The sequence below is a fragment of the Pristiophorus japonicus genome, chromosome 17, assembly GCF_044704955.1.
Source record: "Pristiophorus japonicus isolate sPriJap1 chromosome 17, sPriJap1.hap1, whole genome shotgun sequence".
In the NCBI taxonomy this organism is placed as follows: Eukaryota; Metazoa; Chordata; class Chondrichthyes; family Pristiophoridae; genus Pristiophorus; species Pristiophorus japonicus.
The window spans coordinates 66,974,389-66,987,639 of record NC_091993.1 but is presented as its reverse complement, the minus strand read 5'-3'; the positions used below and the strand labels follow the sequence as shown (position 1 = coordinate 66,987,639).

The following is a 13,251-nucleotide window of genomic DNA, read 5'->3' as shown; positions in this document are numbered from 1 at the left end:
CACCATGTCCATATTTAAAGTGGAACTGCAGAGTGCAGGAAACAAGGTTGTGGATGATTTGGAACTAACTCATCACTGATTTTGAAGCCTGAATGCAAACAAGGCGGACACTGGATCCAAACCCTAAATGACTATATAAAGCATGGATGATTGCATGCATAATAATAACTTCCATTTACATAGCACCTTTAATGTAAAACACAACCCTAAATGCTTCACAGAATAAGCCTTTGGAAAACAGATGCTAAGCCAAGAAAGAAGAGGTTATTCAGCATGACCAAAAGAGATGGGTTTTCAAAAGACTTTTAAAGGAGAAGAGAAAGGTGGAATGTTTAGGTCAGGAATTCCAGAAAGTATGATCTAAGTGACTCTGCCACCAAAGGTCAGAGTCAAAGGAATAGTGTCTAGGGGTGTGATATAAAGAAAGGCTTGAAAGACTTGGATTTATATAGCGCTTTTCATGACCACCAGATGTCTCAAAGCGTTTTACAGCCAATTAAGTACTTTGGAAGTGTAGTCACTGTTGTAATGTAGGAAATGCAGCAGCCAATTTGCACACAAGCAAGCTGCCACAAGCAGCAATGTGATAATGACCAGGTAATCTGTTTTTTTTTAATGTTGATTGAGGGATAAATATTGGCCAGGATACCTTGCAGAGATAGGGTGGGATGCAGTGTTTCAAGACAAGTAATTACTAGAAATAGATAAATTGATAGTTAAAATAATGTATTTTAATATCAGTTATTTGTATATAGCTTCACTACAGTTTCTATAGAATGCGTACAACTATAAATATAATTAATTAACCAGAAACCAATGTAGATTTATTTAATAATGCTTTTCTTTTTAAACAGATGAAACAATTGAATTTGGAACTTACAGATCTCAACAAGCAATATGAGGAAAGCATTCAGAGCTTTCATAAAGAAATTGAAGAGGTGAAGCTTGAAAAAGAAAAATTAACTGAAGAGGTAATTCATATTAAATTACCATTAACTGTCAATGACACAAAAATATGACCTAATTAATACTGATTTTAGCAGATAATCAGTAAAGCGACAATAAAAAATTAACAGTGGAGCTGAAAATCTGAAGCCCTTCCAGAATAGTTTGCCTGTCCCAAACAAGGCGTAAAAGGGGACAGCTGGAGTGGGGACTGCCCACCTCAGGATTTCCCATCTCCTTGGCCCTAGAGGGGCTCAGTATAGTGTTGGCATCAGCAGAAGTGGAGCCCAATTGAGGTCGAGGCTAGGATTGTGGCCTGGACTCCTGAAGGGAACTGGGACCATTGGGGACAGTTTCCTTTTGTTTCCAGGGCTACCCTTCAACTCCTGGCATTGCAAAGGGGATGGAGTATAAAAGCAGGGAAGTCTTGCTGCAGCTTTACAAGGTTTGGTGAGGCCACACCTGGAATACTGCGTGCAGTTTTGGTTTCCATATTTATGAAAGGATATACTTGCTTTGGAGGCAGTTCAGAGGTTGATTCCGGGGATGAGGGGGTTGACTTATGAGGAAAGGTTGAGTAGGTTGGGCCTCTACTCATTGGAATTCAGAAGAATGAGAGGTGATCTTATCGAAACGTATAAGATTATGAGGGGGCTTGATAAGTTGGATGCAGAGAGGATGTTTCCACTGATGGGGAAGACTAGAACTAGAGGGCATGATCTTAGAATAACCAGTGATGAGGAGACATTTAAACCAGTGATGAGGAGACATTTCTTCTCTCAGAGGGTTGTAAATCTATGGAATTTGCTGCCTCAGAGAGCTGTGGAAGCTGGGACATTGAATAAATTTAAGACAGAAATAGACAGCTTCTTAAATGATAAGGGGATAAAGGGTTATAGGGAGCGGGAAGGGAAGTGGAGCTGAATCCATGATCAGATCAGCCATGATCTTATTGAATGGCGGAGCAGGCTCGAGGGGCCATATGGCCTACTCCTGTTCCTATTTCTTATGTTCTTGTGTTTTTATGTCTGCCAAACCTTTTGGCCCCTTTCCTAAAATTTTCAGTACAATATGCTGAAGGGCCCATTGGTGCTATTGTTTCCTCTTTTGACATGCCAACCGTTTAAACTGCTGCAAGACTTTAAATTCTGCAGCGGCCCCAGTGTAAAAGTGCCTACTCAAATTTCTATGTTCCAAGGCATCTCGGAGGAGCCCATCTGCAATTATATAAATTAGCAGATGCCCCAAAAGTGTACCTGGGTTAGCAGATTACATGTGAGATGGTGGAAACAGCGTCAGCCTGTACCTCAGTGCAATGGGTGAGCAGAATATGTTGGCCTAATTGCACATGTACTAACTAATTTTTCTTGTCGCTGACAATAGTTTCTTCAGAATAAGTTACCAAATTACATACATTGAAATGAATGATCAGTAAGTCTGTTCTTAGTTGTTATAAGTTGAGGAATAAACAGGTCATTTTCGGGTCGGCAGACTGTAACTAGTGGGATACCGCAAGGATCAGTGATTGGGCCTCAGCTATTCACAATCTATATCAATGATTTGGATGAGGGGACCAAATGTAATATATCCAAGTTTGCTGATGATACAAAGCTCGGTGGGAATGTAAGTTGTGAGGAGAACTTCAAGGAGATATAGACAGGTGAAGTGAGTGGGCAAGAACATGGCAAATGGATTATGGGGCTCAAGTTTCCACAGGAGTTGCCCTGTTTTTTTTGGAGTAAGTAGCTTTTTTTTGAGTAACTTAAAAATCGCCAATTTCCCCATTTAACTTGCTCCAGTGTAAGTCAGTTAGTTAGGTTTTTTTCTAGTTTAGCTTTTTTCTCTCCAAAAGAGGGCGTGACCAGCCACTTATGCCTCTTTTGGCCATAGAAGCAAATTTGGCCAGCTAAAAGTTACTCCAAACTAACTTAGGCCAGTGTATGTGGCCACTTTTGTAGGCACAGAAAAACCTTACCTACATTTAAGAAATCAGCGCAGGTAGCCAGAGATGGGGAGTGGGGGGTGCGGGGGAGGTGAGTTCCAGGATTCTAAAGCACTAACATCAGCACAACATCACAACATCTTCAGCACAACAGCTGCACAACATCATCAAAAATAAATGAAAGATAAATCAGCTACTGAAAATAGAGCCGTCCCACCTTACCGACTGCACCGACTGCACCGGCTAGCCCTCCCGCCAGGGCTAGGGGTGGCAGACACGCATGACTGTAGGGGTGAGGGATTTTTACTTTTTACAGTTATCCCTAAATTTTGTGTGGCCCTAATGGAACATGATTCAGTCTTAATGCAAAATATCTTTTATTGGATGTTTTACAATGCACTTCAACAACAGTAGAAACAGCAACAACAGCAAAGAAAGGCTGCACCCATCCCTCACCCACATCTTGGGGAAAGTGCACTTCCTCATAGAGTCGGTGATGGTGGTGGGAGGGGGTTGGGAGCCCGGCTTGGGTCTCAGCGGTGGCTGGTGCGTGGATTGAAGTGGGAGTGGCATTTGAGTATCCGGCCTTTGTGCCCTTATTGCAGAAGCTAGCTCCCTCATGGCATCTCACATCATTTGCACACTCTCTGAAATGCCCGCCCTCAGTTCTCGTCTCAGTGCTGATATTTCTCCTGACAGTGTCGCTACCTCATCAAGCACCCCACTGACGGTCGCCACGCATGACTTGTAAGGGTATTGGTCTCCTCACCCAATGACAGAACCTGATTAACATCTGCTGAAGGCTGCATCTCAGGAGAGACTGGTCAGCTTTTCCTTCCCCTCACCGGGGTCTGCCTAGTGGCACCCCTCCAGTGCAAGGCGCAGGCTGGGACTGGGTGCTCCAACATGCATTTCGCCACTGCCACTGGGACCCACAACCTCGGAAGGTATGAAACCATGGAATGTTGCCGAGGAGCTAATGGAGGTTTCTGGCAATGTGATGCCCTGTACTATGGACTGATCCATATCGCGATCAGCATTCTCCCATGAACACATTTCCATGGACCCCTCCTCCCCCCACTCGCCTTGGTCTGGAACGCACGCATCTGGATCTTCTGGTGGATCTTCAGGATATTGAGGAGGGTCGTCTTCTTCTGCAAAATACAACAGAACAGTCAAATGGTTAGCAGCACAGGAGGGGGCAGGATGGGTGGCATGAGTCGTCTCAAGCATAGCAGGCCAGTCAGCAGGTTGACTTGAAGGACGACGATGCATTTTAATGACTCACCCTCACCCTCGCTTGTGCAGAGCTGATTCTTTTTCTGCAGGTGCAATTCAGCAAGACAGCAACCTTCTGTTCCAGGGGTGATAGTTGGTGCAGATTTGGTGGCCCTCCTCCTGTTCTAAGTCTTTCCCTTTTGTTGTGGGCCAATTTCTTCTGCAAAGATGAAAATATAACTTTTCACATATAGTGCGCTTCTGATGGGTGGGACATATACAGATGGTCACATTTTCAACTGCAATTCCATTTAAAGATGAAGATATTACTTACACTCATGACTTGACCAACGTCCTGCCATTTCTTTTTGCACTGGCTTCCAGATCTTGCGATATTCACCCCTGCGGAGTATTCTTCTGCAACTAGGTTCCATCTTTTCATTTCCTTGGGTGAACTTTTGTGAGACCACTCTTACTGATATCCAGCTCCAGCCATTTCTCCTCAGTGACAGTGACTAGTTTCTCCACTTCCTCATGGAGGAAATTGTTTGTTCTTGTTGCACGCTCTTGCGTCATTCGTGTATTGGACTTACATTCAGGTAATATTCAAAAATCACAGTTCTCACCTTTCTTCCACCTATCCAGCACTCCTTTCTATTCCCTCAGCCACCCAAAAATCACTATTCACACCTTACCTTTATATATGGTCCATTGCCAATGATGCTGAGGCACTGAGGACGCTCTCCCTTTAATTGGCCGATTGCCAAGCTTCCTGCTCCACTCCGCATGCGTGCACACTGAAACGCGCATTGCACATGCATGCACTCTCAAACAGACATGCGTCCCCCTGCCGGCACTCCACGAGACGCTGGGCCCAAGCCCCGCCCCCTGCCAGCTGCGCTGAGCAAGCGCGGCCGAAGCACCGCCTCCCGCAGGCTCTGCAGCGCCACACCACTGGAACCGGATGACGAAGGAGCGGCCAAAGTGGAAGGTAAATTTTTGCCGCTTTTTTTGGCTCACAAAGTCGGCGTGCCACCCCTAACTACACCGCTCTAGGGGGCTGGGGAAATTTGGGCCCATAATGTGGAGAAATGTGAAGTTATCCACTTTGGTAGGAAAAATAGAAAAGCAGTATATTTTTTAAACGGTGAGAGATTGGGAAATGTTGGTGTTCAGTGGGACCTAAGTGTCCTTGTAGGTGAATCACTGAAAGTTAACATGCATGATACAGTAAGCAATTATGAAAGTAAATGGTATGTTGGCCTTTATTATAAGAGGATTTGAGTATAAGAATAAAGATGTCTTACTGCAATTATATAAGGTCCTGGTGAGACCACACCTGCAGTATTGTGTATAGTTTTGGTCTCTTTACCGAAGGAAGGATATACTTTTCATAGAAGGAGTTCAACGAAGGTTCACCGGACCGATTCCTGGGATGGGGGATTGTCCTATGAGGAGAGATTGAGTAGATTCGGCCTATATTCTCTAGAATGAGATGAGGAGAAATTTGTTCACTCAGAGGGTGGTGACTCTTGGAATCCTCTACCCCAGAGGGCTGTGGCTGCTCAGTCGTTGAGTATATTCAAGACAGAGATCGATAGATTTTTGAATATTAAGGGAATCAAGGGACATGGGGATAGTGCAGGAAAGTGGAGTTGAGGTAGAAGATCAGTCATTATTGAATGGCGGAGCAGGTTCGAGGGGCCAAATAGCCTACTCCTGCTCCTATTTCTTATGTTATTATGTAATGAATGTTGGCCAGAATGTGTACGAACTTCCTGCTCTTTTTTGAATAGTTCCATAGAATCCTTAAGATCCACCTGAACCATTCAAGTGGGGAGACAGGATCTCAGTTTAATATCTCATCCAAAGGAATTCTCCTCTGTTAATTCATCTCTGTCTCAGTACTGCACGAGAGTATTAGTTTAGATTATATGCTCAAATCCTGGTGTAAAACCCACAGCCTCCAGATCCAAATACAAGCATGCTTTCCTAGCCCATCCCTGCCAAGATAGATCTCTTCCTTTGCTCCCCATCCCCTCCCATTTCTCTTCCTCCTCCACAACCCCTTCCTCCTCTGAATGTCCCAATCCCCCTGCTCCTCTCCCTTTACCCTCTTCCTTTCTATCCCTTACCCTCTACCCTCCCCATCCCATGTTCCCTCTCCATCCTGCATCCCTTTCCCTATCTTGCTCCTCTACCTCCTTCCATTCCATATGCCTCCACTCTTTCCCCTCTCCACCTTGGTCCAATTATCTTCTCGCTATCTAATCCTGCTTGACCGAAGTAGTCATCATCATCATAGGTGGTCCCTCGAACAAAGATGACTTGCTTCCACACCAAAAGGGATGAATTCATAGATGTTTCAATGGAGGACCCGATATTCTAGTCCTGAACTCCAGGGATGGAAGATGCCTGTGAGTGGATTTTTTAACGTGTGGTGACCATTGCACATCAGCCACCACATGGGCTTTATCCAGTGGCAAGGGTAAACCAGGACGACTGGAGACCTGCTGTGCTGCACGGACCTAGTGCGCACACATATTGTAGTGTCGGCTGGTCCATGCTGCCTCTGGGCCCTCGGCTCCACACCCTCATTGCCGCACCTCTGACACGATTTCTCGCTGCTCCTCCACCACAAACATTCACCGCATCTCCACTACGATCTCTCACCATTCTCCGCCATGATCTCTTGCCGCTGATCTCTCACCACTCCTCCACCACGATCGCTCACCACTCCCCCACCACAAAACATTTGCCACACCTCCCCCACGATCTCTCACTGCTCCTGCGCTTCAATCATTCGCCGCACCTCCGCCACGATCTCTTGCCGCTCATCCACCCCGACCTTCCCACTCCTCCTCTGTGCCTGGGCCCCGCCGATGTTCCTGCCCACGCTCTAACTGGTGACCTGGGCCTTGATGACATCACCCAGTCGCCCACCTCGAAGTTGTCGCACACTTGGGATGCGCTGAAAGTTGTAGTGGCATGCTCCAGCTCTTTATACTCCTGACCTGCAGTGGTGTCCTCTCGCAGGTCGGGGTGGCCCACAATGTTGCATCGGCCCATGCTCCAGCTCTTTATACTCCTGACCTGTGGCAGTGTCCTCTCGCAGGTCAGGGTGATCGACGATGTTCCAGGGGCCCGTGTTCCAGCTCTTTATACTCCCGACCTGCGGAGGTGTCCTCTCCCAGGTTAGGGTGGCGGACGATGTTCCAGGGGCCCATGTTCCAGCTTAAGTCATAACATGGTCTTAACTCCCTATGTGCAATGCCACAAAACATTGACTGAGAAAGAAAGAAAGGCTTGCATTTATATCAGCTCTGGCACAGTGGGTAGCACATTCGTCTCTTAGTCAGAAGGTTTTGGGTCCAGGGACTTGAACACATAAATCTAGGCTGACACTCTAGTCCAGTGCTGAGGGAGTGCTGTACTGTCGGAGGTGCGGTCTTTCGGATGAGATGTTAAACCGAGGCGCTTTGGGACATACGGTGGTCATGAAAGGCGCTATATAAATGCAAGTCTTTTTTTTTCCTTTTTTTTATAAACGCCTTTCACGACCTCAGGACGTTCCAAAGCGCTTTACAGCCAATGAAGTACTTTTCAAGTGTAATGTAGGAAACGCGGCAGCCAATTGCGTACAGCAAGATCCAGCAAACAGCAATATGATAATGACCAAATAATTTGTTTTTGTGATGTTGATTGAGAGATAAATATTGGCCAGGACACCGGGGATAACTCTGCTGCTCTTCTTCGAAATAGTGTCACCTGAGAGTGATGATGGGGCCTTGGTTTAACGTCTCACATAAAAATAAGAACAGAATGTATTATTTTAAAATGGAACAGAATTATGCTTATATCTCCTGGTCCAATTATCCCTTGATCATTAACCCTGCTTCACCTGAAGACTACACTTGCTCCTTTTAACACATGATCTTGATTTCCTATGTGCAAGACTACGGGAGATTAACTAGTATAAAATATAAATAATGCTTGCATTTATATGATGCCTTAGCATGCCAAAATACCACAAAGGACTTAACACAATTAACAATTAATTGTTTAATGGAGTGCATTGATTGTTGTTAGTAGGAATAAACGGGTCCTTTTCAGAATGGCAGGCAGTGACTAGTGGGATACCGCAAAGTTTAGTGCTGGGACCCCAGCTATTTACAATATACATGAATGATTTAGATGAAGGAATTGAATGTAATATCTCCAAGTTTGCAGATGACACTAAGCTGGGTGGCGGTGTGAGCTGTGAGTAGGATGCTAAGAGGCTGCAGGGTGACTTGGACAGGTTAGGTGAGTGGGAAAATGCATGGCAGATGTAGTATAATGTAGATAAATGTGAGGTTATCCACTTTGGGGGCAAAAACAGGAAGGCAGAATATTATCTGAATGGTGACAGATTAGGAAAAGGGGAGGTGTAACGAGACCTGGGTGTCATGGTACACCAGTCATTGAAAGGTGGCATGCAGGTACAACAGGCGGTGAAGAAGGCAAGTGGCATGTTGGCCTTCATAGCGAGAGGATTTGAGTATAGGAGCAGGGAGGCCTTACTGCAGTTGTACAGGACCTTGGTGAGGCCACACCTTTAATATTGTGTACAGTTTTGGTCTCCTAATCTGAGGAAGGACATTCTTGCTATTGAGGGAGTGCAGCGAAGGTTCACCAGACTGATTCCTGAGATGGCAGGACTGACATATGAAGAAAGACTGGATCGACTAGGCTTATATTCACTGTAATTTATAAGAATGAGAGGGGATCTCATAGAAACATATAAAATTCTGACGGGATTGGACAGGTTAGATGCAGGAAGCATGCTCCCGATGTTGGGGAAGTCCAGAACCAGGGGTCACAGTCTAAGACCAAGGGGTAAGCCATTTAGAACTGAGATGAGGAGAAACTTCTTCTTCACTCAGAGAATTGTGAACCTGTGGAATTCTCTACCACAGAAAGTTGGAGGCTAGTTCGTTAGATATATTCAAAAGGGAGTTAGATGTGGCCCTTACAGCTAAAGGGATCAAGGGCTATTGGAGAGAAAGCAGGAATGGGATACTGAAGTTGCATGATCAGCCATGATGATATTGAATGGTGGTGCAGGCTCGAAGGGCCGAATGGCATACTCCTGCACCTATTTTCTATGTTTCTATGTTTCTATAGATAAATGTAGCAGCCATTCTGTACTAGCAATGCCCCAGAAACAGAAATTAAATGATTGACTAGTTTGCTATTTTTGGGTGATTTTGATTGAGGGAAAAATATTGGCAAGATACTGGGAAAACACTGTGCTATTTTACAAATAGATGCCACCTTGTTTTAATGTTTTATACAAAGGAACTTACCTCTGAAGAGCAACGCTCCAAAGTACTGCCTCGATCACATGCTCAAGTCCTGCCTCAAACCCACAACCTTCTGATCCATGAGCAAGCATGTTAACAAAATGCATTGTAAAGATTTCTGAAACACTGATTTTCTCTTTATATTTAAGGTTAAAGCATTGAAATTCACAGCAGAAGCAGCACTTAAGTCACAGAAAGAAACTGAGATTATGTGTCAGAACAAGATTGCTGAAATGGTAACACTTATGGAAAAGCACAAGGTAAAGTGCATTTTGAGATGTTCATTTTATGTTTCTTAATCTTTTCTAACCTTTTTAGTGTAGATTATTTTGTTTCTTTGATCACTCTCATGAGTAAGTTCCTTTTCCTCATACCTTCAAGAGTGGCCCTGAATGTCCGCAAGATTCTCTTGATTGCCTGTTATAACTTTGTCGTGAGATCAGCAGAACTAATTGTTCGAGATTGTTTGCTATGATTATTCAATAACTCCATTATCATTGTACCATGCGACTGACTATCAGGAGGGTAGAAGGAGAACTAGATGGAACTTAGTCTTTTTTCATTTTGCAATTCCTATGTTCCTAACTCCTGGAGAAATGCTGTGAATGGCCATTTTTAAACGGTTATATTGCTTCTTTTGGCATTTCACTGATCTGCAGCTAGAGAACCCCTGCGGAAATTCCAGGTGAGTACCAATTCTTGCCTTGAGATCTTAGTAATTTTCTCATGGGTTTTTTTGGGGCCAGGAGGGGTATTAATTAAAAAAATAGAAACTTCGAGTTTTTGTGAGCAGCCTGCAGCAGTAAGCGGAGAAACGCAGTAATAAACGGTGATAATATAGCGTTTGCTACATAGTATAAGATAGCAGATCCTTTCATTCACTGTGAGCAGTAGTGTGTAAGATTTATTTTAAACACTGATAATGTAAATTAATAAAAAAATGTTGCTTTGAAAGAAAAACTCACTTAACTTATATTGGCATTGTTACCAACTTACACAGCACCAGTATGATAAAATGGTCGATGAAAAAGATGCTGAATTGAAATGCTGGAAGGAAAAAGAACTAAATATCAACTTATCTAAAACGCCTTTGGTAAGATTCTGAAAGATTCTATTCAGTGGATGTTAATTATATCATCACCTAAATACTAGGTCCAATCTTGCTGTGAGTTGTACCACGGGACACTTAACACCTGAGTGTAAACCAAAGGAAATAGGGCAGAGACTCTGGAGGCTAGATCTTCCTTGTTGCATTGCCACAGGATTTATATGGTTTCCTCTGGGGTGTGGGGGTTGAGGAGGTTAAAGTACCTGTATCTACATCAAGCACAGGTGAAGCATGATCATTTAAATGAGGAAAGATTGTTGAATCCAGTCATTTCACCTCATTCTCCTCAAGGTTCACCAAAATTCTTCCCTTGATGTGCTCAGTGTCAAATTTATCTGTTTTGGCTTATAACACTGCTGTGAAGCGCCTTGGATCGTTTTACTGCGTTAAAGATGCTATATAAATAAAAATTGTTGTTGCTGTTGATGCGGGGATGCTCGAGAGAGAGAGAGAGAGAGAGAGAGAGCGAGAGAGTAAAGGGGATTGGGCCTTGCACCTTAACCACTTGAAATCAAAAAAAATCTGAGGGAGACAGGTATTAAAGTAAGGAAGACCAGAAAAGATATGTACTACCTTTCTCTTCCAACTTCACTGAAGATCTTCGGGCCTGGAGGTCTTCTGACTGCTGTTTTATGACCACAGCCCCAAAGACCCCAAAGCCAGTGGCCAGACCTGCAGCTGGAGACATCTGAAGCCTGAAGCTGTGCCTGTGCGCCTGATAATAACCCAGTGGGGATGAAGGGGGGTTGCGATAGTGGACACAAGACTCGGAAGAAGTTTTGGTGCATTGGAATGTCCAATTAAAACATGGCTAGCTAATTATAATTTTACTTCTGGTTTTTGTATCTCCAATGCATGACAACAGGCGTGGTACTCACCCATATAACGCCATCTGAACTCCACTATTTAAAGGGCCAATTCAAAGACGGTGTTTGTGGAAAGATACGGTGAAGTTTAAAGATGGACTTAGGATGGTCAAGGGCTGCGCCTGGTTTAACTATTCATCTTTTGATGTATTTCTGGGTGCATTAAGGAGCTGGCGGAGTTAATCTTTCCCAGCAACAGGAGGAAGAAACCTGCTGCTGCCACCAAGAAGGTGTGGTTGTAGGTGGCTGAAGAGGTCAGCAGCAGGAGCATTGTGACCCTTTCCTAGATCCAGTAAAGGAAGCACTTTAATGACCTAGCCAAGTCAGGAAAGGTGAATACAGTTGCAGATTCACCAACATCTGCAGTGCACACCACCCACTCTCACTCTGTTTTGTCACGCATACTCCATCACTCCTCACAGCCACTTAAGTTTCAAGAGCACCCATCATTCACTATCTATGCACTTCCTCACATACCCATTTATCCATTAACCAGTGCTTCTCCCTCGATCCTTATGCAATGTGATGCATCTGCATCAGTCACCCTCACTGAATGCACGAATCAGGTGTACAATTGCCCTTACAGTCACTCATTGGTCTGTTGTTTCATCATTACTGGAGCACAAAACACAAGGGAGGGAGAGGTCTGGAGGTGGCCTGCCACAGATAGTGCAGTTGCAGAGGAAGAGGCAATGGAGATCAGTGACATCTCTGTATCCCTGACCATTGGAGATGGAGAGACTGGGACTTCACAGCTGCCTAGTGACAGAATTAAACACCTCTAACCCCCATCTCAAACAAGACTCAGTCATGCCGACTTGATTTCCACAATGAGTGAAAATTGGTAAGCGTAATTATGCTGAGTGACAACATTGTTATGTTGCCAGTATTAATTCATATCCATTTGTTTTCTCCTCCAGGGCCTTCACACATAGAGCATCAGTCTATTGATTTTTCCAACAGCGATTCCTCAGAGAACCTGATTACTTCTGAGGGTGCACCATCACAGGACATACTACCAGACACCAGTGCAAATACGCGCATGTCGGTGGGTCCTATTAGACAGCTAGTGGAATTTTCATCTGGAGTCACAGTTCACAAGTGAGCACGAACAGATGCTGGTGGCAGGATTAGCTGTGGAGAGTTCACGTCGGTGGGGGGGAGGTTACCCCTCCAAGTTCTGCCCAACTGAACACAAAATGCTGAACCCTGGGGGTCATCAATGAAAGAACAATCATATAGAGGCATATGTGCCACGCACACTCTCCACGATAACAGAGAGGATGGAGGCGTCCAACTCGAAAATTTAAAGATAGATGTCGCAGGCCATTGCAAGAATGTCTGCCGCGGACAGAGTGTTTGCCTCCATGAAACTTCAATTGCGGCTATCAAACCAGTTCATGCAGGCCATGTCCACGGCTGTGCAGAGATTGGATACCAGTATGTCTGTCGCATTAAACAACCTGTGGCCTTGCAAGGTGTTATGATCTGCACCAAACTGCTCCCCAAGAGAGAGGTAGGAGTGATGTGCTGCTGGTCCAGGAGAGGGATAATGTGAAAGGGGCATGAAAGTGGGAACTCCACTAAAAGTGGTCCCACGTCTCACTCACTACCCCCTCGTCAGCCAGTACCCAACATGCTGCATCATCTCCTGATGGCCGGGTCTGCCCTTGCACAGATGCAGGTGGAACAGGCTTTCACGAGGTCCTCATGGGCTCCAACACTCAGAGGTCATCAACCAAGATCATCTCAGCAGTCAGAGCAGAGATCTGAGCAGTTTGTCTCTACCTCTACTGAAGCCACAGGGATTGCTCCATGGAGGCGCAG

The 13,251-nt window shown here is 44.8% G+C and overlaps 1 protein-coding gene across 4 annotated transcripts in view; it reads left to right on the top strand.

Annotated features, from left to right (window-relative positions):
* The window catches only part of LOC139228201 (synaptonemal complex protein 1-like), a 395,567-nt gene that overhangs the window by 206,335 nt on the left and 175,981 nt on the right, over positions 1 to 13,251 (top strand). For 3 of the 4 annotated variants that reach the window (XM_070859384.1, XM_070859381.1, XM_070859383.1), the window contains 3 exons: positions 855 to 971; positions 9,600 to 9,710; positions 10,451 to 10,543. In XM_070859384.1, the coding sequence (XP_070715485.1) occupies positions 855 to 971; positions 9,600 to 9,710; positions 10,451 to 10,543 (321 nt within the window). The remainder of the gene's footprint in view (positions 1 to 854; positions 972 to 9,599; positions 9,711 to 10,450; positions 10,544 to 13,251) is intronic. The other variant, XM_070859385.1, reaches the window with a different exon arrangement.